At 43.7% G+C, this 26,300-nt stretch overlaps 1 protein-coding gene and 1 long non-coding RNA gene across 5 annotated transcripts in view; one reads left to right on the plus strand and one right to left on the minus strand.

Moving 5' to 3' along the window:
• Positions 1–2,318, minus strand: LOC129712289 (uncharacterized). Its single transcript, XR_008726032.1, has 2 exons — positions 2,214–2,318; positions 1–276 (listed from the first exon to the last, which is right to left on the minus strand). It is a non-coding gene; the product is annotated as an uncharacterized LOC129712289 (long non-coding RNA).
• Positions 1,807–26,300, plus strand: part of rnf26 (ring finger protein 26) — a 74,007-nt gene continuing 49,513 nt past the window's right edge. Inside the window, exons 1-3 of one of the 4 annotated variants that reach the window (XR_008726031.1) lie at positions 1,807–1,867; positions 10,775–10,828; positions 13,184–13,549. Coding sequence is in view for 3 of the 4 variants with exons in the window: in XM_055660589.1 (XP_055516564.1) it covers positions 2,756–4,141 (1,386 nt within the window). In the remaining variant the exon portion in view is untranslated. Of the gene's footprint in view, positions 1,868–2,392; positions 4,170–10,774; positions 10,829–13,183; positions 13,550–26,300 lie in introns of those variants that run through there. The other 3 variants (XM_055660589.1, XM_055660591.1, XM_055660590.1) reach the window with 3 other exon arrangements.

Genomic DNA, 26,300 nt, shown 5'->3' on the forward strand with positions numbered 1-26,300 from the left:
TTTATTTCATTCCTTTTATTGTTGTAAAATCATGAGCAGGAGCCTTTCCAATCAAAATTTTACACCAGGCAAATAATGAACAGATATTTAGTGATATCTGGTAAAGGCTGCTGATGTTGGAGCAAAAATAAACAAACCATTGGAGAAACTCAGCAGGTCGGGCAGCACCTGTAATATATCCAAATTTCCAACAGACCTTCAATTCCTACTGTGTATCTCTTAATTAGTAAGTCAGAATATACTAATTAAGGGATACACAGCAGAATGGATGGATGGCTGTTGGAAAAAAAAAGTCCTCAAATAACTAAATATTCAGCAAAGGACTGGTATCATCCCGGCGAGCGGTCCTGGACATCGGGCCGCCCGTAGCTGCAACTACGGAGGGCTTGGGGAGACCCTGACCACGGGGAACAGTGGAGGAAGAAGACTGACTTTGGTGCCTTCCCACACAGTGGGAAACTTTGATTCTGCTGTGTGGGGATGTTTTGTGTTAAATTCTATAATGTGTTGAGTCCTGTTTATTTTTATGTATGGCTGAATGGGAATTAATTTCACTGTGCCATCTGGCACATGTGACAATTAAATCTATCTTGTATCTTGTAAGCAGTTGCAAGTGAAGTTCAGGAGGAAAATGGAAGGGCGAGAGAATGGGAGAGGAGAAAGGATATGAAAGAGAGGGGTGGAGATACAGATGTGAGGTGAGAACGAGGGAGAGGAGGAGAACCAGACAGAGTAAGAGATAAGATGGAGAAGAAAAGCTTAGACACCCTCCAAAGTTCCCTGGATGTTCTTCAATTGACATCAATAGTTTTGTAACACCTAGATCGGAGTCCTAAATAGATATAGAAACAAGCAAGCAGATGCCGGTTTACCAAGGTATAAATGCTGAAGTAACTCAGTGGGTCAGTAACTCAGTGGGTCAGTAACTCAGATGTTTCAGGCCGGGACCCCTGAATAGATATGGCAAGCAACATAAATAAGGAATCTTGGGATGAGCCAAAGATATGTCCAACCGGGTAAGAAGACCTCGGGTAGATTCATCGTGGGATGTGGTGAGTGAGGTAAAGGCAGGAACAGGAGTGATGATTATCGTGACACTAGTGCTGAGCAAAGATCTTATAGCGAAGCAAGATAGGCTACTCCTGCTAAATGCAATGGACTGACGTGTAGTACGCTATGGAGGGGATCATGGGGATTTTCCACGCCCATTTTAGCAACCTGAGCCTACCTAACCCGACCCGACTCGCAGTGTAATCAATGTTGCGGGGCAACAGTTTGTGTGGGTCAGATTCATAAATCTGTCAGTTCAAACTTCTTGTCAAGAATAAAATTTGATTCTGGTAATTGTATTTTTTATTGTTTTTTTAAAATCATTTCTTTTTAAATGGCTCACAAGCCGTGTTTGAGTTGATTTTGTAGTAACCTTCGCTATAAGATCTTTGGTGCTGAGGAACTGAGCTGGTCAGTTCCAGCCGGGCTGTTCCCGATGTTAGGGAAGTCCAGGACAAGGGGTCACAGCTTAAGGATAAAGGGGAAATCCTTTAAAACCGAGATGAGAAGAACTTTTTTCACGCAGACAGTGGTGAATCTCTGGAACTCTCTGCCACAGAGGGTAGTTGAGGCCACTTCATTGGCTATATTTAAGAGGGAGTTAGATGTGGCCCTTGTGGCTAAGGGGATCAGGGGGTATGGAGAGAAGGCAGGTACGGGATACTGAGTTGGATGATCAGCCATGATCATATTGAATGGCGGTGCAGGCTCGAAGGGCCGAATGGCCTCTATCCTGCACCTAATTTCTATGTTTCTATGTCAGGCAGCATTTCTGGAGACCATGGACAGGCTCAATCACTCAATGGCAATTAACCAGGTACAGTGAAACTCTTTCATTTTGCATACAATTCAGTTAGATCGTGCAGTATAAGGCGGGATCCTTCTTCAGAAAGTTATATTACTGTACACTGACAATGACAATTAAAATTGAATCTGAATCTGAATGTATTTGCATCCCCCTGAGATCCCCCCCCCCTACTCTCGTTGTTATCCTCCCAATGTAGTTAAAGGATAACAATAATAATAAAAATCATTAACCAACATAATAAAAATCAGCCGAGTCGATATGTAACGTTGCTGCCAATTGCACTGAAATCAATGAACTTTGAGCGAGTATATTTCAGGGAGGAGCAGAGCTGCTTGTTGTACACGGGCCGGGCTACCTGACAGTGTTGGCTCCCTGCAGCCTCCCGCCATAGTGGGCCCGGGTTGTCCACTACCTGCGCCGCCGTCTCCTCATCCTCCTCACACGGGCCGGGTTGTCCACTGTTGTCCACTACCGCCGTCTTCTCCTCACACGGGCCGGGTTGTCCACTACAGCCGTCTCCTCACACGGGCCGCCGTCTCCTCCTCACACGGCCCGTGTTGTCCACTACCGCCGTCTACTCCTCACACGGGCCGGATTGTCCACTACCGTCTTCTCCTCACACGGCCCGTGTTGTCCAGCTCCGTGCTGCCGCTTCACTCGAGCCGAGCGGGCTGTCCGTGCGCCGGTTTTCCCGCCCACCTGGGCCGGGCTGTCCGCTCGGACCTCCCTGGCGCCGATTGGCTGCTCCGGGCCTATGTTGATGTTTGAACGGCGCTGACGGTTGCGGCGGGCGGGGGCGGGACGGGACAGGACGGCAGAGAGAGAGAGAGAGAGAGACCGGGTCGGGGACAGAGAGAGGGCCCGGGCCGCCATCGCCACTCACTGCGCCTCTCCGCCATGGCCGGCTTCCTCAGCGGCCTCCTCAGCGGCCTGGGCCGGGCCCTCGACCTGCTCGGCTTCATGCTGGACCTCAACTTCTGGCTGGTGTCGACGGCGGTGGCCGCGGTGTCGGGGCTGCTCCACCTGCTCGTCGCCATCCCCGGCGCCACCGTGTCCCTGCTCGGCCTCTGCTACAACCTGCTGAGTGTGCCGGTGCTGGAGGCGGCCGAGCTGGCCCACTGCGGCCTGCAGCTCGCCATCGGCCTGCTGTGCAACCTGCTGAGGGCGGTGTGCGGCCTGGCCGAGAGCATGAAGATGGTGGGACACCTGTTCTCCTACCTGAGCCTGCGGGGACGCGAGGAGCTGCAGCACGGCCTCGCCACCACCTTCTGCTCTGGACACCTCCTCCTCAAGCAGCTGTGGGACGCGGCGGGCATCCTGGTCAGCCTGGCCGCCTACCTGGTCAACACTATCATCAACATGTTCCTCATTGGGACCCAGAACCTGCTGTCGGCGGCCGCGGTGCTGGGCGACCCTCTGGTCAAGGTCGTGGAGGCTCTGGCATCAATTCTGACCTATTTGTCCAGCAGTGTGGTTGGAAACGTTATCCTTCTCTGGACCCCATGCCAGTTTGTGATCGAAGTCCTCATCTCCCTCTCCAGAGTCCTGGCCGACTTGTTTCTCCTTAATCTCTACGGCCTGACCATCACCTTTCTCATCATCTCCAGCACAACGATCTATGCAAACCCAGAGATAATATTGAGGATTATTAACCACCTGACTCTCCATTTGAATACTGGTCCAAACCTTAACCGGATAAGAAGGGATGTCCTACATATCTGTAGGCTGGTGGTGACCAATGTTCAGTTAATGGTCAACTCGGAGACTTGGAGGCAATTGTACAGTCAGCTGCAGAGACTGAACCCAGGGTATGTGAACTTCTGGCCACTTGACCAAATAAGGCGGATTCAAGCTTATCCCGAAAGGAACTTGGAAGACCAAACAGCTGTACATCAACAACCAGTTAATCAGCTGGAACAAACAAATTCCAACCCAGTCCAAGGGGATAACAACACTACCAGGTGGCAGCGGCAGCGGCAGACTGTGGACCAGAACTCTCTACCTGGAGAAACCGGAGATGCTCCTTTGAGACCAGCACGCACCAAGGACAAAAATGGCAATGTCCCTGTGGAAAATGAACTCTGGAAGCTCTTGAAGGAGCAGGAAGAACGAAAGAAATGTGTCATCTGTCAGGACCAAGCAAAGTCTGTGTTACTGCTTCCATGTAGACACCTGTGCCTCTGTCAAGGCTGCACGGGTATCCTCATGCAACAGCATATCTACCAACGCAATTGCCCACTTTGCAGACAAATGATTTTACAAACCCTGGATGTGTATTTCTAATCAACTGTTTGAAAAAGCTTGGACACTGGTAAGGCTGTTGTGTGTGGCAGATATTTTTTTAAAACACAGCATAATATTTCATTGGTCCAATCATTGGAGTGCGAGGCAATCGCAGATTCAAATTTCTATGCAAATCCTGAGCCGTAGATGACACAATACTGATGTACTTTTTTCACCCATGATTAAACTAAGCACGGCTGTAAAGGAATGTTAAATTAAGAATTACCTATTACGAGGCAATAGGAACAAGACTGGCTGCTTTCCTTAATTTGTTTACTAGCCTAACCACCTACAAAGATATGAGCCGTTTATTTTATTTGTCTAGGAGTTGGGATTAAAAAAAAAGAGTTAACCAATTTTAACAGGTTGGAACTTATGTGAGGTTTTACTTTTGTCAAAAGTTAGCTGCACAAGGTAAGGCCTCAGTAATTCTGTATAGTACACTCTCTTTGTAATTTTGTTTTCAATGTAAATCTTTTTGAGATTGCAGACATTTGGATTGTATTTGATGCAGTTTTGAAATATTAGGCATTTCATGTCCGTTTTGTTGTTTTAATGCTGTCCCACTATCAAGGCAGCATGTTTTTTTTTTAACCTGCTTTTTGAAGTTTAGCTTAAAACCATCTGAGAGAATGAATGGGTCCAATTTTGAGACAATGGGTCCATTGAGTAGATGAGGTACCATGTGAAATATGTTTGTTTCTGTTAAGTTACCAAGCTCCATCTTGCATATTCTTTTAACAATTCTTAAGCAAGTCTGCATTACTGAGCAGTTGGGTTTAAAGGAGAATTTTATTTGTCTGCTCATTTTTTTTAAATCGCTACTCACCAAAGAACAAGTGATGTCTTTACTATACATATTTGAAGCACTGCTTATGGATTTAGTAACCACAAATTACTTCATTTGGGACCCATTTGTATTTTATTTGAAAACAATTTCTTTGTCTTGGAATGGAACTTGTGATAGAATTGTTCCTGGGGCATTGATGCCGACATGTATTACATTAACTGGTAAACATAAATTGTTATTAATTTAACAAATGTGTTTTCTTCAAGAATCGAATGTTTATCATTGCAGAAATTGGCTGAGTAATGTGTGCTTTCTGATGCATAAGTATGATCATCCTAAGATTTCAAAGCAACATCTTTCATCTACTGTAACTTAAATAGCAGCAAATGTTGTTTATGACAGCATAACAGTGTCTGTTCCAGAATGACACCCAAAATAGTTAAAATAATTGCTTTCTTGTCTGGTGGATGGCAGGCCAAGTTAGCCACAGTCAACATTTTGGCAACTACTTTTGGAGATCTTTGACTGCAAATGACGATCAAGGTTTTTTTTTTTTACGTGGTTTTGCTTGGGACCCATCTTTGCAGTATAGTTGGGATTGGCAATTCATTGAATGGATTAGGTTTGGTTTTCTCTGATTATGGAATTTGAAAATGTTGTTGAAAGTTGTGGGCACAGCAGTGATTAGGGAGAAGAGACAGCAGCACACAATTCACATAGAACGAGTGATTCTATTCTGGCTCTTGGTCCTTGATTTTAAATCCCATTCCTATGCGAGTACAACAAACCAGTAAGGAGTTAATTGTTCAAATGAAAATATCCAGCAGCTTTTATGAAGAGAAAAAAACACAGTTAATGCTTCAAGTCGATGATCTTTAATTGGAGCCATGGGGGAAAGAAACAAATGTTAAGATTAATAAGAAGAAAGTACAAAGGAAATTAGAGGGAACGCCAGGATAAATTAAATGATTAAGAGAATGATGGTCCACTGCTTGTTTCACGTTCTTTCTAGCATCTGAAACAAAGACCTGAAAGGCACCAAGGAGCCCATTATGTTTTATCTAGCATATTTCATTTTTCCTTGCAACATCGAGGGCACTTTGGCCAATTAAGTCTATGCCAGTTCTTGCAGCAATCACATTCTCAACCCTCTACCCTTATAATCTTTGCTGTAACCTATTCTCTCCACATTTCCATCAACTATTTTTCTACTACTCGCCTGCACATTAGGAGTAATTTGGATTGGGCAATTGACCTGCCAACCACACATCTTTCGAAAGAAACCAGAACAGATGAGGAATCCCATGAACTAACTGGGAGTCTGTGCAAACGTGACACAAATCAGAGGTCAGAGCCGTAGGCATTGGGTCGGAGGGTCTGTTAGTAGTAATACTAGCTGCATCATTGTGCTGCCCTTTACTTCTCCGCGCCACAAGGACAGAAGCAGTTCTTCTGCCTCTCCAGCCCACAAATCTCACCGATTGTGGTCAGATTTAGACATCCCCCCCACTTCATTGAAATGCAATGAAATCACTGGCAACCAAGGGGTGCTGAGATTGTCTTTGCCTTTATAGCCAAAATTCTGCTCCTACTCACAAGAAAGCAATGTATCTGGTCAGGAGTTAGGAGCAATATTAGTTCATTATTTATCACCCAGATATACTCAGTTTGGCTGGGTGTGTGATCCTCATATTGAGCTCTTGCTAGCCCCCCCCCCCATTAAAAATTGATCCGTGGAATTCAGCCCATATTATGCCCACGCTTACCATGAATTTAAATCGGTTTTAGAAGCAGAGAATTGTAATTATTGCAGTTTTTAGGCTTAATGCTATTTTCCTTGGTGCTTGGAGAGTGTAGCTACTTACAGCATAACTGGTAAGCAAAACACCCTTAAAGTACTTGTGGCCCACTGGTATAAAATAACTTGCATGTCCTGACCTTTGTTTAGGAATTAAAGGCAGTCAGTATAACTTTTCCCCACCTTTGCTCCAAAGATGACTTCTCAGGTGAAGAAGCTAAGCCAGGAAATAAGCCATGCTGACTGAAGGTTTTCAGTAATGGGGTGAAATGATTCCAATTACGGGCCATGTGCTAAAATTCTACTTTTGATATTATCCAGTAATTCCTACTGAAAGTGGATATATATGAACATGGGGCGAAAAAGAGTGATCATGCTTCTAAAACACACTTTTCCTAGCAATTAAATGAATCTTTAGGGGATTTTTTTCTTTGTAAGTTGAGTGACTTTTATATTGGACGGTACATTCACCAAAAGAGCTAGGAGCAGAATTAGGCCATTTTGCAATCAAGTCTACTCTGCCATTCAATCTTGGCTGATCTATTTTTCCCTCTCAATCACATTCTCCTGCCTTTGCCCCATAACCTCTGACATCCATACTAATCAATTCAATGCAGGTTGTAGTTAGCGTAATATTTTTTTTTAATAAAGCGAGTTAAAAGAGATGTTCATTTGGTCAAAGATTTTCAACACAGCAAGAGGAGGTGAGTATCCATTGTGATATTCCTTGCCTGTGTTTAGTTGCTGTACTTGTTTCATTAGGTTGACTGGAACATGGCAGTGGAGGTTACTGAGCAGCAGAGATCAATTGGTGCATGGAAAATGAACCTTTTGTTGATAGTCTTTTTTAAGCTAATTTATGTTGTATTTTTGTATAAGCCATGAACATTGTTTGTATTATTTGATCTGTAACTGATAGCTGCTGTGTTAAAATCAGCTTCACTGTGCTGCACTACGTTTAATTCAGTGAGCTGTGTATGTAATTGTTTGAAAAAATAAATTGTATTTTTCATTATTGATTAATTTTGTCCTTGTAACATCATTTGACATAATGCAATGTAAGACAGCTATTATATGCTTCAGTCTGTCGCTTTAGCTTTGGCATCAAGACAATGCTGTCACACACAGCTAACACAACCTAATTTATGTGGAGTGAGTAACTGCAGATGCTGGTTTAAACCAAAGACAGACCTATTAAGCTGGAGTAACTCGGCAGGTTAGGAGCATCTCAGAAAAAGGAATAGGTGACATTTTGTGTCGAGACCCTTCAGCTTATTGTAAGCACCCGACTTTAAACATGGCATTGTGATTGTTACATTTCTGATTGCATTTCCTGGAATCACGTGGAAGAAATGAATGTCTTCAATGCCCATCACCAAGAGAGGTATGGCAGCACCACCTCTGATCTTTTCTCTGGCAGTTTGTAATTGCTCCAAGAGCTTACTTTCTGGAACAACATGAATAGAAAGGAGGCCAACATAGCGAAGGAAACTTAAGGATGCTAGGAGAGGCAATAAGTAGATTTATTATATGTTTAGCTTCCAAGGCAGAGCTAGCTGAATTTAAAATAAACATTGGGGGTTGTAAACCAGGCTAAGACCAATAAAACAAATCCTGAGGTAAGGGTTATTTATTGCGCTCCTTGATTAATTATTTCAAGAATGTAATATCTGTATGTAACCACTGAAACATAGAATATAAGAGGCTGTGAATCTTTAGAACACTTTGGGTTCTTTCAGAGTTTTTCCCAGTGTGTACTGTTAAGGTCTTGAATAAACTGAGTTAACTGACCCACTGCTCTATGATATGTTCTTTGTGTCTGTTCCCATCTGAGCTGTAATTAAGATGGCAACTGGGCCCCACATGAAAACTAGATTCAACACTAAATTCCCAACACTGGTAGTGCAGTAGAGTTGCTGCCTTACAGTGCCAGAGACCCCGGTTTAATCCTGATAACAGGTGCTTGTCTGTACTTAGTTTGTGCGTTCTCTCCCTGACCTGTGCCGGTTTTCACCGGGATCTCCGGCTTCCTCCCACATTCCAAAGACGTACAGGTTTGAGGGTTAATTGGCATGGTGATAATAATAATAATATATTTTATTGTCATTGCACGTCAGTGCAATGAGATTTAGTATGCAGCTTCCAACCGATGTAAAAGAAAAGTAAAATAAATAAATAAATAAGCTGTGTGACGTGACCATCCGAGGGAGACAGTCCAGGGGGGGTGGGGGGCACTCAGCAGGGCCGGTTCAGAGCCGCTATAGCTCTGGAGATAAAGCTGTTTCTGAGTCTGGAGGTTCGGGCGCAGAAGGCCTTGTAACGTCTGCCGGAGGGAAGTAGTTCAAACAGTCCGTTACAAGGGTGTGAGGAGACTTTATGGATGCTGACGGCCTTCCTGAGGCACCGTGTGTGGTTGATACCCTCCAAGGCTGGTAGCTGTGTCCCAATGATCCTCTGCGCTCTGTGGACGACACGCTGAAGAGCTCTTCTCTCCGCCTCCGTGCAGCTGAGATACCACACAGAGATGCCATACGTTAATATGCTCTCTGTGGTGCAGCGGTAGAACGTTGTCAGTATAATTGTAAATTGCCCCGTGTGTGTGTGTAGGATAGCGCTGGAGTGCGGGGATCTCTGGTCAGCATGGACTCAGTGGGCCAAAGGGCCTGCTTCCGCACTGTACCTCTAAACTAAAAATTAAACTAAAAGTTTAACACTGTTCAATTCAAGGTAGAAGTTTTTTACGAAGGTAAGACAAAAAAATCTGGGGAGAAGCTGAATTTCATTACTCCTTCATTGCAATGACGATGACACCCAGTGTTTAAGGCATATTGGAGAAGTCCCAGCTGCTGAGAGAACCTGTATGGATATGAAAAGGCCTGTCTGTCTACTTCTGACGAACCACATTGAATTTTGTGAAGAAACGGACTCAGTTGATAGGTGATGGCGTTGAGTGTTATTTATTTGTACTTCGGGAAGTCACCCAACAAAGTCCTTGTGATCTGGAATTACGGGCAGATTATTAGCCTAGTTAGGAGATTGTTGAAAGGGCAGGGAGTAGAATAGGAATCAAATGCAAGATGTGACTGGTGCTGTCCAATGTTATAGCCATTGAAAGGGCAAAGGTTTATTTTTTCATTGTATTTATCAATGAGAGGGCAGAAAGCTACTGTTACATACATCAAAAACCTTTAGGTGTTGAAAACCTGACAAAAAACAAAATGCTTGAAATACTCAACAGGTTAGGCTGCATCTGTTGTAAGTAAAAAAGAGTTCATGTTTTTGCCATGTAAACGGCATCCAACTACTCCCCAATACAACTTGCAACAAACGTTTTCTTCACTTCTCCAGCTCTGATGAAGAGTCATTGACCCGAGACGTTTATTCTGTCCAGTTCCCCCGTTCAGCTCCTGACTTGCTGAGTATTTCTGGCACTGACTGGTTTTAATTCATTAATATAGAGTTTGCTTATTCCATAAGCAGTTTAAACTACAAGGAGACGTCAATAAACTAAAGGAAAAACTGGCAAAATAAATAAAATATGTATTGTTCTTAACGTAAATGTGTAGAATCAGTAGATGGGGAGTGAGTTGAGAATCTTGAGAACTTGCTGATCAACCTGCACCCATCCATCATTTGGCCATCCCTTTACTTCCAGAGATGCTGCTTGACCTGCTGAGTCCTTCCAGCAGTTTTCCACACTATGTCATTTGGTTTTAACAAACTGCAGCAAACTCAGTTTCACCATTATTTTCTTGCTGGATTTACATGTTAATTGCCCATTAAACTCCGCGCAGGAACTTATTTAATAGACATAAATGTCTCTTTAACAATCTGATCAATATTAACTCAATGCCAGTCAATTTCTCCATCCAAGACAAATACATTCGTTCTCATGCTGTAACTTGTTCGTTTTGAAATCACTATCAAATTTTACATTGTTAATCCTATTTCCCTTTCTCTCTCATTCCAATCCTTCCCTTTCTTCTTGCATCTAGTTTAATCTAATCCCGCATCTATGTTCATCATTCTTCTGATTCTGTTTCAGTTCATTGGCTCGGGAGATATAAAGACTGAAACAGATATAACCATACTCACTGAGGTAGGTGTTGGATGCCCTGTTACTTCAGTGGATTGTCATTTTATTTCCTACAAGTTGTAACACAAAAATATTTGAGCTGATCGCTACAGGGGAAAGTCTTACATTGGTAATAAGATTCTCTGTGAACAGTAAGATTCACCCCAAAGTACAGAACTAATCTGCTTTGTGATAGACACAAAATGCTGGAGTATTTTGCAGCATTTCTGGAGAGAAGGAATGTGTGACGTTTCTGGTTGAGAACCCTCTTCAGGCTAACCCTAATGCACGGTCTGAAGAAGGGTCTCGACCCGAAACGCCACCCATTGCTTCTCTCCAGAGATACTGCCTGAACCGCTGAGTTACTCCTGCATTTTGTGTCTATCTTCGGTTTAAACCATTTTTTTCCTACACATTTAATCTTTGTGATCTTACTGCTTTTCATAAACCAAAGGATGCTGTTGCATACATTACAGTGATCCAACAGAACAGTTTGAATAACTTGCACTGGATAAAGCCAGCTATAAAGAGCTTTGATTCAGGTTGAATATTCCATAAATGTTGTTATGCGTGGAAACCCAAATTGTCACTGCATGAGACTGATGAAATTCCTCTACCTTCCGTCAATTTTATGGAACGGAGATTATGGAGAGGTTGTGGAGTTTTACCTCTTGATGCTTATGAAAAGCTCTTGGTCAGGAAGGCTAATAACATTTACCATGATAATTGTGATGAAGGCTGTAAATATAATCTGCGAGAAACCTCCACTTCCATCCAAACTACTCACTTAGACGACGTGAAAGAGGTAAACAAAAGAAAAATCAAGCCATCAATGATTGCTGATGAGAGGGATAGACAGAGTTGACGTGGTAAGCTATTCCCATTGAGAGTAGGGAAGATTCAAACAAGAGGACATGACTTGAGAATTAGGGGACAGAAGTTTAGGGGTAACATGAGGGGGAACTTTACTCAGAGAGTGGTAGCTGTGTGGAATGAGCTTCCAGCGGAAGTGGTGGAGGCAGGTTTGATTTTATCATATAAAAATAAATTGGATAGGTATATGGACGGGTAAGGAATGGAGGGTTATGGTCTGAGTGCAGGTAGATGGGACTAAGGGAAAATAAGTGTTCGGCACGGACTTGAAGGGCCGAGATGGCCTATTTTCCATGCTGTAATTGTTATATGGTTATAAGATTTGCAGCAACAGAAAGCAACGGCAGATGTGATTAATTTTTGATATGCTTTAATCGCAGTCTCATTGGTTTTCTGGTTTTAATAATGTATTTGCTCCCTTGTTTGTTGAGTAAGAAAACTCTTTGATCTCCATGCTGCAATTTGTAGCCCTCCATTTAATTAAACTTACTATGATTCATGTTCCTCTGCTTACCTATCTTGTTCTTTTTAAGCCCAAACAAGTTTAAGGCGAGAGGGGAAAGATTTAATAGGAACCTAAGGGGCAACGCTTTTCCACAGAGGGTGGTGGGTGTATGGAATGAACTGCTAGAGGATGTAGTTGAGGTAGGTACTATTGCAACGTTTAAGAAACATTTGGACAGGTACATGGATAGGATAGGTTTAGTGGGATATAGGCCAAATGCAGGCAGGTGTGACCACTGCAGATGGTTGGTGTGGGCAAGTTGGGCCAAAGTGCCAACATTTACATCAGCTACTCCCAAATTCTACCACACAGCCCCACACTAGAGGAAATTTACAGTGCCACTTAACCTACCTGTTTGGATGTAGGAGCAAAATGGAAATCCACACGGTCTTTACAATTCAGACTTTAGAGATACAGCATGGAAACAGGCCCTTCGGCCCACCGAGTCCGTGCCAACCACCGATCACCCTATACACTAGCACTATCCTACACATTAGGGGCAATTTACAATTTTACCGAAGCCAATTAATCTACAAACCTTTGGAGTGTGGGAGGAAACGGGTGCACCCGGAGGAAACCCATGCAGTCACAGGGAGAACGTACAAACTCTGGTCAAAATGCATCAGTAGTCAGGATCAAACCTGGGGCTGTAAGGCAGCAACTCTACTGTTGCACCACTGTGCCGCCCTCCTGGTCAATGGGAGATTGCGCAAACTCTGCATGAACAACTCCAGAGGTCAGGATTGAACCCATGTCATTGAGACAGCAACTCAACTAGCTGTACCTTTCAGCCAATGATTCACCACTGCCTGGATCACCAGCAGTGGAGGTTCTTGAGAACGACTGTGAGCAAATTTGGGCACCACATCTGAGGAAGGATGTGCTGGCTCAGGAGAGGGTCCAGAGAAGGTTTACAAGAATGATTCCAGGAATGCTGAAGTGTATCGTCAATGGGGCTAGGTTTGAATTTCTAAAAGTTCCATTCTTCTCCTTTTCCATAGATATTGTCCCTCTGCAACCTCCCACCCTTGTACTTCCAGATCCCAAGGACATCCATTTACTTTGTCCGTAGACAAAAATGCTGGAGAAACTCAGCGGGTGAGGCAGCATCAATGGAGCGAAGGAAATAGGCAACGTTTCGGGTCGAGACCCTTCTTCAAGGACATCCATTTACTTTAAATTCCCTTTCATGTCAGCATTGACAAAAAAAACTCTCTCCAGATTTACTCTATCTGACAGCCACTTCTTCCTCTTGGCTCGGATTACTCGGCTCGCTGTCATTGTGCAATACCCAAGTGTCTTATGCTTCTAGACAGTAAACATAATTTCCTACCACATTCCGCTTAATAAAGCTCCTTTTACAGTAACAGCAAGTCCTATGATTTCTCTCCCAATCGAATTAACTCCCGGATCTGCTTCTGTTTTCCCACAATTTGCCTTTTCTGCTTTCCTGAAAGATGGTATATTTTATTTAGATCCTGAATCTCCGCATCATTCCTTCACGCCTGTTCCTAGTTTAGTTTAGTTTATTTAATTTATAATTGCCACGTGCACCAAGGTATAGAGCATTTGTTTGCTTGTTATCCAGTCAAAGGAAAGACTGCACATGAATACAATCAAACTGTCCATTGTCTGCACAGATAAAGGATAAAGATAAACACAAAAAGTTGGAGTAACTCAGCGGGTCGGACAGCATCTCTTGAGAAAAGGCCATAACTCTCAGTCTGAAGAAGGGTCTCGACCCAAAACGTCACTTACCTGAATATCTTTTCTCTGGATATGCTGTCTGACCTGCTGAGTTATTCCAGCTTTTTGTGTCTATCTTTGGTTTGAACTAGCGTCTGCAGTTCCTTCCTACATTCAAAGGATAAAGATACAACATTAAGTACAAGATATAATAATATTGTAGTCCAAGAAAGTCCGATTAAAGATAGTTCAAACGTGGGAGGTCAGGACCGCACTCTGGTTGATGAGAGGACGGTTCAGTTGCCTGATAACAGCCGGGAAGAAACTGTTCCTCTAAGATGTATGATTCATTTTGAAGAATGCAGGAGAGTGATTTGTGCACTATGGTGAAAGCTGATCCACACTCTGTAGCCTCGCATCTATGGGCAACGGTCCAGAGTATTTCCATCAATTAAACTTTAGACTAATCTACATTGCAATCGGAACACTCCTGTCTATATCTGGAAAAAAAAGACTTTACAACAGGTTGATAATTTCTTCACATGACCAGACAAGCACAACACCCACACAATCCTTCTTCAGGCAGAACATTATCCCATAACCATATTTAAGAGAGGGGTGATATAGAATATGTTGACATTGATGTAAATGGGACAGAAGATGAAAATATTTCCTCACAGTCTGATGGATAATGTGCTGAGCAAAGTACACACACATGCATTCTTGTGCAAATTGCTTTTGAGTAATTGTCTCAGTTGCTACTTTCCTGTTTTGAGTAGTGTGTATCTTTGGTGTGTACCATGTAAAAGCTGAGGCCCAGAAAAATAGGTTAAATTTTAGCTTATTTAGATTAATTAGCATTACTTATCAGATAAACCAACCCCTCTAAACTACAAAGTGGAAGACAGATGACTCCCTTGTATAGCTCACTTTCAAAGTATGCAGGGAATGTTTTGCAGTCTGTATTCCAGGCACCGCGTAGTTCGTTAATGACTGTATCAAAGAGAAAGTGGTACAAAAATGAGTTGCAAATGTAATCAGTGGAAGTTGATCTCCCACTTGACAAAACTGCAGCCAACTATTTATTAAGACCAGGCAAATGTATTGCTCTGGTTTCTGCAGCTCACCTTATTTTATTTTTATTACACTTTTTATGTCTACTTTTCATTCGGGTTTTTCACAAAGAGTCCAATCCCTATCCCCACCCTTCAGTGGGGTGGGAAGGAGCATATTAGTTCAAGACCAATGATGAGTACATCATCTCGGGTGACCTTCCACAGGAGCTCTGAAGAGGTGCTGTATTTTGTCATTGGTGCAACCCAGACTCTCTCCATCTCAGGTGGTCAGTAAAATGAAAATTCTGTGAAGAGCAGGGGAGTGCTTTTCTCAATGTCCTGGGCAATATTTATCCCTTAACCAAAACCTAAAAACAAATAGAGTCATAGAATGATACAGTGTGGAAACAGGTCCTTTGGCCCAACTTGCCCACACTGGTCAACATGTCCCAGCTACACTCGTCCCACCTGCCCGCATTTGGTTCATATCCCTCCAAACCTGTCCTATCCATGTACCTGTCTAACTGTTTCTTAAACATTGGGATATTCCCTGCCTCAACTACCTCCTCTGGCAGCTTGTTCAATACACCCACCACCCTTTGTGTGAAAAGGATACCCCTCAGATTCCTATTAAATCTTTTCCCCTTCACCTTAAACATGTGTCCTCTGGTCCTCGATTCACCTACTCTGGACAAGAGACTCTAGTGCATCTACTCGATCTAATCTTCTCATGATTTTATACACCACATTTATTGTTTAGTACAGGAAGGAACTACAGATGCTGGTTTATACCCATGATAGACGCAAAGTGCTGGAGTAACACAGCAGGTTCGGCAGCATCTCTGGAGAAAATGGATGGGTGATGTTTGCATGGCTGTTTGTGGGCGATTAATCTGCACAAACTGAAAGGAAGGTACTTCATTGGCTATAACTCACTTTGAGATATCTTAAGGCGATATGAAATTATTTTTAAACAAAGGAATATCTATTTCAACATTCTTTCTGAAAAATGCATATTTATTCTGGGGTATGTCATAGGAAATTAGACACTTCTACCTATCCTTTCATTTATACATAAGCTTGATTAATGATAGGTACATCTTCAGTTCAGATAAGAACTAATGGAGATACATTTTTAAAAACATTTGGACAGATACCTGAATAGGAAAGGTTTGGAGGGTTATGGACTAAATGTGTGCAGTGGGATTAGTGTAGATGGGTCATCTTGGTCGGAATGGACTTTTGGGATGAAGGCTCTGCTTCTGAGCTGTATGATTCTAAGACTATGATAAGGAACCACATGTATTGAAATCTTGAGGAAAACACAAGGTGCTGGAGGAATTCAGCAGGTCAGGCCACATTCAGACAGTCTGAAGAAGGGTCTCGACCCAAAACGTCACCTTTTCCATCTCTCCATTGATGCTGCCTCACCCACTGAGTTTCTCTAGCATTATTATCTACCTTTGATTTTTCCAGCATCTGCAGTTCCTTCTTAAATGTTTTGGGAAGGCAGTGTTTTGGGTCTGGACTCTCATTCGGATAAGAAATAATCGAGGTGGCTTCACTACTGATTTGGTTGAAGATGGCGCATGGTTAAGGGTTAGCTGACATTTTGTTAAAAGTGATCATGAGTTTATTTGAAAGCACAAAAATTAATTGAACATGTTGATGTTCTTCAAATCGACACAGTGTGATCTTTTCATCAGCAATGACACTGTACCAGCCACCATAAATCCCTGGATTCCTCTTTCCCTTGGGGGGGGATGGTCATGTTACTGATGTATTATAATGCATGTTCCAATGTGGTAAGCATCACAAGGGCAACAAGATGAAAGCAGAAATTAACAGTTTATGGATTGCTCTCATTCATTCTCTGGTTTTCGGAGCAAAACATTTCTATTTTTGAAGTTGGCTCCTCTAATGTTTGTCTCAGTTCTATATTTTTTTCTGGACACTATCTGCAGAGTTTGAGTGATCTGCTGCCAGGAGTCTGCCCTCAAGGCTCTGAATGTTACTCAGACTCATGACTCGGTGAAACAGAGATCCTGATTGTGTTTGTTCCTGGCTGTGGCATGTGAGTGGCTTCCACTTCACACCATCCCATCCAGACACAGTCGTTTAGTTTAGTTTGGAGATACAGCGGTCTTCGGCCCATCAAATCCGCATTGACCAGCCTCACCTACATACCTCACCCTCCCACAATATACCTGGAATCACACCGCCCTGAGCGTTAATTAAACGGAGCCACCTATGGAATACATTATGACCCACGACTTTCATGGTTAAATGAATGCTTCTTGCTCTCCAGTGTGATTCATTAACCAGAATGGGCAGCCTTTATATAAAGCAGACATTTACATATCAGTGTGCCGATGTTTGCTGATTATCTCTGTGATGGCGGACAATGTGCCAGATTGATTTGTGACACACTACCAGCTGTCCTCTGAGAGTTGATCAGCATATTCACTCCCCACTCTTCTAATGATGTAGCATGATTGTGGAAACTGTTCAGACTGAAGTGAGTGCAAACTAATTACTCATCATCTCAGCCCTGAAGCGCTTAGCGACTGGTCAACTCCCAAACAGTATTTATAATTCTATTCAGCAGTAAATTTCTTGCCGTTTTCAATCTTGATAACAAAAACATCTTTTTCATACTAATTTCTACTGTTTTAATTGTTGCTTTATTTTGAAGTTGTTCTCAATAAACAATAGACAATAGGTGCAGGAGTAGGCCATTCAGCCCTTCGAGCCAGCACTGCCATTCACTGTGATATATGCTCATTTAAATACATTTGTCACACTGGCTTTATTGTAAATGTACACTGCTTCCATGCTGAATCTTGCCTTGTGTGGATTGTCATACATTCCGTTTCACACTTTATAATTGTCTCCCAATCCTGCACACTTAACGCGCAGAGCCTTTTGCTCAGAGTAGGGGACTTGAGAACCAGGGAACATAGGTGGAAGATGAGGAGGAAAAGATTTAATGGGAAGCCGAGTAACGTTTTTATACAAAGGGTGGTGGGTGTATGGAACAAGCTGCTGGAGAAGGTAGTTGAGGCAGTACTATCGCAATGTTTAAGAAACATTTAGACAGGTATATGGATAGGGTAGGTTTAGAGGGATATGGGTCAAACTCAGGCAGGTGTGACTAGTATATATGGGGCAGTTGGGCAGAAGGACCTGTTTCCATGCTGTATAACTCTACTATAACAATCATTCTCTCTCTCTCTCTATTCTTTTTTTTCTTTATTTCTCCCACTCTCTCTCCCACACATTGTCTTGTACACTATGAGTCTTGTGCATTCCTCTGAGCACCAAACATTCAGCTGTTGAGGCACATTAGCTTGTTGAATGATTTATCTTCCAGGATGAGGATGATCTAACCTTGAAACCACCAAAGCACATGATTGAATCATCTTCGATTCAGAAGTAGTTAAGAAACCTGAGTCATCCTACATACTGACAAGAGATAACGTGATTATCAAGGGACTGTAATAAAGTAGGTAGACAAAAATGCTGGAGAAACTCAGCGGGTGAGGCAGCATCTGTGGAGTGAAGGAAATAGGCAACGTTTCGGGTCGAAACCCTTATCTCTGGAACTCTCTGCCACAGAGGGTAGTTGAGGCCAGTTCATTGGCTATATTTAAGAGGGAGTTAGATGTGGCCTTTGTGGCCAAGGGGATCAGAGGGTATGGAGAGAAGGCAGGTACGGGATACTGAGTTGGATGATCAGCCATGATCATATTAAATGGCGGTGCAGGCTCGAAGGGCCGAATGGCCTACTCCTGCACCTAATTTCTATGTTTTTTATGAAACGTTGCCTATTTCCTTCACTCCATAGATGCTGCCTCACCTGCTGAGTTTCTCCAGCATTTTATTCTACCTTAGATTTTCCAGCATCTGCAGTTCCTTCTTAAACGTAATGAAGTAGGTGTTGTTTTGCCATCAGTTCATTATTTTAATATGCAGATTTTTTAAATAGTTTCATTTTAAGATCTGTGTGCTCTGTTTAAGACTGAGGGTGCAGAGGGAGATGTCTGCATTTAAACACAAATAAACTTAGTAATGGACACATTCAAATAAAAGCACAAAATGCAGATCCCAGAGTATCTGAGGGGCATTCTCTTTCAAGTAGTTTGCTCATGGTCCCTTTCCAAATCGGCTCGTAGTTTGATTTGGTTCAAATGGAGCTGTGCCAAGCACTGCAGCAGGGTTGTGTGTGATGTTGTTCTTGCAGGTAGCCAGGGAGTGGGAGTCACTGTCTATATTGTTGTACTCTTCCTGATAAACCCCAGGCTTCTCCAGCCACCACTGAGTTTAATTCTGTACTTGCCTTGAAAGGATTTAAGTTCCATTTTGTAGAAGGCATTTAATTCTAATCCACGCTGCTTTGTATCTGGAAGTAATTTCGGATTTGACAAGTGGAACATATCAAATATTAACCCCCAGCACCGTATCATGCTACAAAATAAATGTTTTATTAAACACTAGCCTTTGCGTCTGTTTTTTATTCCTCTGGTTAAGTATAGTTGCTCAGCTGTGCATTAAAAGAACAATCTGCTATACTTCCTGAAATTGCATAGAGTCACAGAGTGATACAGTGTGGAAACGGGTCCTTCTGCCCAACTTGCCCACACCGGCCAACATGTCCCTGCTACACTAGTCCCACCTGCCTGCACTTGGTCCATATCCCTCTAAACCTGTCCTACCCATCTAACTGTTTCTTATGTTGCATTTCCAATGATGATCTTGAATAATTTGTATGTTAATGAGGGATTGAAAAAAATATTTCAGAGTAATTTCCATAATCAGTGCTGATTTTAACTTTAGAGATACAGCATGAAAACAGTCCCTTCGGCGCGCTGAGTCCGCACCAACCACCGATCATCCCGTACACTCGCACGATCCTACACACATGAGGGACAAGTTACAATTTTACAGAAACCAATTAACCTACAAACCTGCACGTCTTTGGAACACGGGAGGAAGCCGGCGCACCCGGAGAAAACCCACGCTGGCACAAGGAGAACATACAAACTCCACACCGACAGCACCTGTAGTCGGGATCCAACCCGGGCCTCTGGCTTATAAGGCAGCAACTCTACCTTTGTGCCACTGTGCCGCCCACACCCGTCCTTAAAGCCACAGTATTAACATTGCCTGGGTTCAATCAAGTTTCTGCTCATCTATGGCTCTGGGCTGATGATGGAAGACTCAGCATTAGTAATGTCACTGATTATATGGGAATAGCACAAGAATTATATACTGAAGATAGACACACAAAGCCGGAGTAACTCAGCGGGTCAGACATCATCTCTGGAGAGAAGGAATAGGTGATTTTTTGGGTCACCTTGTCTGAAGAAGGGTGACAACCCGAAACGTCACATATTCCTTCACTCCAGCGAAGCTGTCTGACCCACTAAGTTACTCCAGCTTTTAGAGTCTACCTTCAGTATATATTTCTTGTGCTATTCCCATTATAATGATCGCATGTGCAGTGCCCTGTGTAAACAAAACCCTTCACTGTCTACCCAACCAAAGAGATTCATATTTGTGACGGTGGTGTGAAAAATCAATTATTCACTGGTAACGGTTTGACATTACTCACAGCATTGAATGGGATCTCACTTTCAGAAATGCATTCACTGGCATGTAGCTCCCTGACATTGGATCCATATCCATTTCTGTATTAACTTGCATATCCTAAAACAATAACCACTTTCAGACAGTTTGTTCCATTTTAGGCTTTCCAGAATTTGAAAACAATTCAGCTAGCAGGGAAAAAACTAAAGACCCTCGAGTTGCATGGCAGGATCTTGGTCTTTGACTATGAAGCATAAATCATGGGGTTGCAGCTGTCTGGTTGTGTCACGGTGCAGTAGCATGTTGGATTATCAATGCACTTTGTCACTGAGCTCAGGACATGAGACAACACTGATAGTTGACTGATCTTTAGTTTGGAGACACAAATGCGGAAATATGTCCTTCGGCCCACTATGTTTGTTTTTAAAGTGCTCTATAAATAAAATTATTATTATTATTATTATGAGACAACACCGATAGTTGACTGATCTTTAGTTTGGAGACACAAACGCGGAAACATGTCCTTCGGCCCACCGAGTCTGCTCTGACCAGCGATAGGGAGGTTTCACGGCAGTCGGGTCACGACCCATGACCCATACTGTTGCTAGGCTACTCCAAATGGATTACACGCGATGAACTGCAGATAGGCACTTACCATTGTTTCCAGCGTAGCGGGCCCGTTAAAACCCGCTGAAATTGTCAATTTTTGCGCTGTAAATAATTATGGAAATCGGGATAAGCGTGTGAGACATTTAGCCTACTTCAGAATTCCAAAAGTGAGGAGAAATGACGGTAGATAGAAACGAGAGCTGAAGGGGCAACAACAGCCAGAGTGCTTGGCGAACATTGGCCGTTTGCTCACTGCATTTCATCAACTAAGGCATTATTTGTTTTTTTTCCTGATTCCTTTGGCATCTAAAAAGTTACAGAAGTGATAAATCTGGCTGTAATATTTTTAAATCGCCCATGTTTCCCAAGTGGGTTTTTACATACAAAATGAAAAAGCATCTGAAGAAAAATTTACAGCCAGATTTATAACTTCTGAGAATTTTTAGATCCCAAAGGAATCAAGAAAAAACGCAAATAATGCCTTACTTGATGAAATGCAGTGGGCACTGCTCACACTGCTGAACTCGGAATCCCGCCGATAGATTTCTCCGGTCCCTCCGTCCCCATTGTTTAATTATTCTGTCTTTTTTGATTATTCTGTATCTTCTCTCTTTCTATTTTTTTAATTTCTTTATGCACAACTACTACGGACTGACGTAAAACTGCATTTCGTTGTACTCATACTTGTATATGTGCGATGACATTAAAGTTGAATTGAATTGAATTGAATTGAAATGCGATAATTCCCAATATCGTCAATGTTTACCAAGCACTTTAGCTGCTGTAGTCCCTTCAGTTCTCGCTTCTCTATACCTTCATTTCGCTTCACGTTTGGAATTCTAAAGTTGGGTACATGTCTCTCACACTTACCCCGATTCCCACAATTTTTTTCAGCGCAAAAATTCAACGTTTTGGCGGTTTTTAACAGGTAGGAAAGTACGCGTTTCTAGCATTAATAACATATACCGGAAGTGACGATGTCTTCCAGTTGGATTTATCGGCTCCGTGCGTCGAGCCATATGACCCAGTGACCTTAGTGCAACCTCCCTATACCTCGTCAAGTCAAATCACTTTTATTTCTATAGAACATTTAAAAAACAACTCTCGTTGGCCAAAGTGCTTTACATTGGTGGAGGTACTAACGTTATACAACAGTGGTTCATAGATTAAATATCTTGATTGGGGCTTTGTCCAGGCGGGAGACGATGGGCAGCCAAACACAACGGCGCGGCCATCTTGCCGAAAATCATTAACGCTTGTAAACACACACTAGGGACAATTTACATTTATACCAAGCTAATTAACTTGCAAACCTGCACTCCTTTGGAGTGTGGGAGGAAATCCTAGATCTTGGAGAACACCCATGCCGGCCACAGGGAGAAGGTACAAACTCCGTACAGACAGCACCCGTAGTCAGGATTGAACCTGGGTCTCTGGCGCTGTAAGGCAGCAACTCTACCGCTGCGGCACCATGCCGCCCTATCTGTGTGGACTATTCTCCTGTTCCGAGCCGTTACTAGTATCAGTCTGGAGAAACTCAGCGGGTGCAGCAGCATCTATGGAGCGAATGAAATAGGCAACGTTTCGGGCCGAAACCATCCAGCTTTTTTGTGTACCTCCGATTTTCTAGCATCTGCAATGCCTTCTTGAACACTAGTATCAGTCTTGTCACTGCTTCCCTTCCTTAACCCCTCGAGCTGTCTCCACCTCATATCCCCCTGGGTAGCCGCCCTCGGGAATCCTCTCCTCCTGCCTCCCCTCCCCTTTTCATTCCTGTCTCCTCCCCCCCCCCCCCCCCTCCCCCCTATCAGTCTGAAGAAGGGTTTCGGCCTGAAACGTCGCCTATATCCTTCGCTCCATAGATGCTGCTGCACCCGCTGAGTTTCTCCAGCATTTTTGTGTACCTTTGATAGATTCTTGATTAGCGCGGGTGTCAGGTGTTATGGGGAGAAGGCAGGAGAATGAGGTTGAGATGGAAAGATAGATCAGCCATGATTGAATGGCTGAGTAGAATCGATGGGCCGAATGGCCTAATTCTGTCCCTACAATTTTTGAATTTATGAAGCGATGTTGTGGTGAATTGGTAATTACAAAGTTTGAAATGCAACCTTTGGTAGATCAAATGTTGGCCTATATCTGCTCCTGTGGCATGATGAATTTACCTTCCCTCGTGTGTTGTTAGCGAGGCAGCGTCTGGAGATTGTGTCTGGGTGCAGCAGGAGAGGGTAAAGTGGAGAGTGGGTGCAATCTGTCCGCGTCAGGTTCAGCTGTGCCTCGGCCAGTAATGACAGTCCCGCTGTTTCCCCGAGGTGCTGACTGCCCGACCCCAGCCGGCAGATTAACGCGCTGTGTCGGAAACAATTGCAGATGCTGGTTTAAACCGAAGACACACACACAACAAGCTGCAATAACTCAGCGGGACAGGCAGCATCTCTGGAGAGAAGGAATAAGTGAAGTTTCGAGTCGAGACCCTTCTCCACCTAGACGACAGCTAACAATGGCCCGTTTCCTTTATAATCGTTACTTTTTTTTGCATATCTTTCATTCATTTGTTCTATATCTCTCTACATCACCGTCAATATCTCTCGTTTCCCTTTCCCCTGACTCTCAGTCTAAAGAAGGGTCTCGACCAGAAACGTCACCCATTCCTTCTCTCCACAGATGCTGCCTGTCCCGCTGAGTTACTCCAGCATCTTGTGTCTGTCTTCTGATTAACGTGGCGATGCTCACTGCTTGCCCGTGTTAGAGGGGCAAGCAACTGCCATGTATTAACGTGGCCAGAGCAGGCATCTCTATATTGGAAGGGGAGGTGCAGCAGCGACTGATACTATCCCCTTACAGAGGGTAGTGGGAACTGTAGTCTGCGGGCGGTGAAAACTGAACAGTTCCCAGTCGTTGTACTAGTTTCACTGTTGTCCTGGTGAATTCTATTGTCTGTCGGGAGGAACTACTGATGCTAGTTTCCAGCCAAGATAGACTGGATATACTAAATGCAGGAGTAACTCAGTGGGACAGGCAGCAACTCTGGAGAGAAGGAATGGGTGACATTTCCGATCGACCTATCCAAAGATGCTGCCTGTCCCGCTGAGTTACTCCAGCACTTTGTGGCGATTGTCTGTAACTCAATGGACAACAGGTGCAGGAGTAGGCCATTTGCCCCTTCGAGCCAGCACCGCCATTCAATGTGATCATTGCTGATCATCCCCAATCAGTACCCCGTTCCTGTCTTCTCCCCATATCCCCTGACTCCGCTATTTCTAAGAGCCCTATCTAGCTCTCTCTTGAAAGCATCCAGAGAATCTGCCTCCACCTAAGGCAGAGAATTCCACAGAACTCGTTCTCACCTAGCCCACAGCTAAGGCCCGTTTCCTTTATCATCGTAACTTTTTTTGCTATATCTTTCAGTTCTTCTATATCTCTCTATATCACCGTCTATGCCTCTCGTTTCCCTTTCCCCTGACTCTCACTCTGAAGAAGGGTCTCGACCCGAAACGCCACTCATTCCTGCTCTCCAGAGATGCTGCCTGTCCTGCTGAGTTACTCCAGCTTTTTGTGTCTATCTTCGGTTTAAACCAGCATCTGCGGTTCCTCCTTACATATTTTGTCTGTGATATTAGCATGTGGGACGAAAAGTAGTCAGTGGCAAGAATCCTCCCCCCCCCACCACCTGAGCAGAGATGTAAAATAATTCAACCCCAGTCTCCGCTTCCCCTGGCAATTAATGTTGAGACACAAGGAACTGCAGATGCTTGGAATTAATGTTGAATATTATAACAAATTAGGAAGGGGGTTATCCATCATGTGGTCAGGAGTAGTCTGGGGCGCTGCTAATTAATGATACCCTGGACGGTGCTGACAGTGAGAGGTGGAGGGGGTCTGTAAATGAATGGGGTGTGATGAATAGCTCGCCAGATTGGGAGCTTCCTGGTGTTACTGCTCTTGTGCCGGGACCTGCTGCCAGCAGAATAAGCCACACAATGCTGGAGCAACTCAGCAGGACAGGCAGCATCTCTGCGGAGAAGGAACACCTGGGTCTTGAGAATCAGCCTCACCGAATGGCTGACGATGACCGGACGAAGGCAGTGACAAAGAAGATAGACTCAAAATGCTGGAGTACAAGCCCTGTCCCACTGTACGAGTTCATTCCAAGAGTTCTCCCGAGTTTGCCCTGATTCGAACGCGGAGATTTACGGTAATGGCCGCTCATCGGTACTCGGGGCTCTCGTGGACATTTTTCCACGTTGAAAAATCTTCGCTAATCTTCCCGTGCTTACCTGCCGTTAGCGAGTCTTCCCCAGTACCTGCCGTTAGCGCTAAGATACGTCCCCGAGCTTCGACGTACCCGCTACGTTCATTCTCCGTGCTTACCACGAGTTTGGGACAGGGATTTAACTCAGCGGGACAGGCAGAGTTACTCCAGCATCATGTGTCGAATATCTTCAGTGTAAACCAGCATCTGCAGTTTCTTCCTACATATGTCACTGAGTGAAACACTGAGAAGGGGAATCAAGGACCAGAGGATGTAGGTTGAAGGTGAAGGGGAAAAGATTTAATAGAAATCTGAGGGGTAACTTTTTCACACAAAGGGTGGTGGGTGTGTGGAACAAGCTGCCGGAGGAGGTAGTTTAAACTGTGGCCCCAGGACTAGGGGCCACACAGTTTAAGAATAAGGAGTAAGCCATTTAGAACGGAGACGAGGAAACACTTTTTCTCACAGAGAGTGGTGAGTGTGGAATTCTCTGCCTCAGAGGGCGGTGGAGGCAGGTTCTCTGGATGCTTTCAAGAGAGAGCTAGATAGGGCTCTTTAAAATAGCAGAGTCAGGGGATATGGGGAGAAGGCAGGAACGGGGTACTGATTGGGGACGATCAGCCATGATCACATTGAATGGCGGTGCTGGCTAGAAGGGCCGAATGGCCTACTCCTGCACCTATTGTCTATTGTCTACTGTGAGGCAGCAACTCTATCGCAGCCCTTGTCATTTTCTACGTCTACTGCACATTTCCAGGAATAACAGTTCCTTCTTGATGACCTGTAAGGTTTTTGACGTGAAGCATTGTTGTTCCTACAGGCATGGATCATTGGCTCACTCCAGGGACCACACTTTGTGTACAAGTGCAGCCACTGAGCCTCATTAGGCACGATATTGTGATGGGCATTGCAGTCAACTGTGAATGTTTC

This window comes from Leucoraja erinacea, chromosome 32 (assembly GCF_028641065.1).
Source record: "Leucoraja erinacea ecotype New England chromosome 32, Leri_hhj_1, whole genome shotgun sequence".
Classification (NCBI taxonomy): domain Eukaryota; kingdom Metazoa; phylum Chordata; class Chondrichthyes; order Rajiformes; family Rajidae; genus Leucoraja; species Leucoraja erinaceus.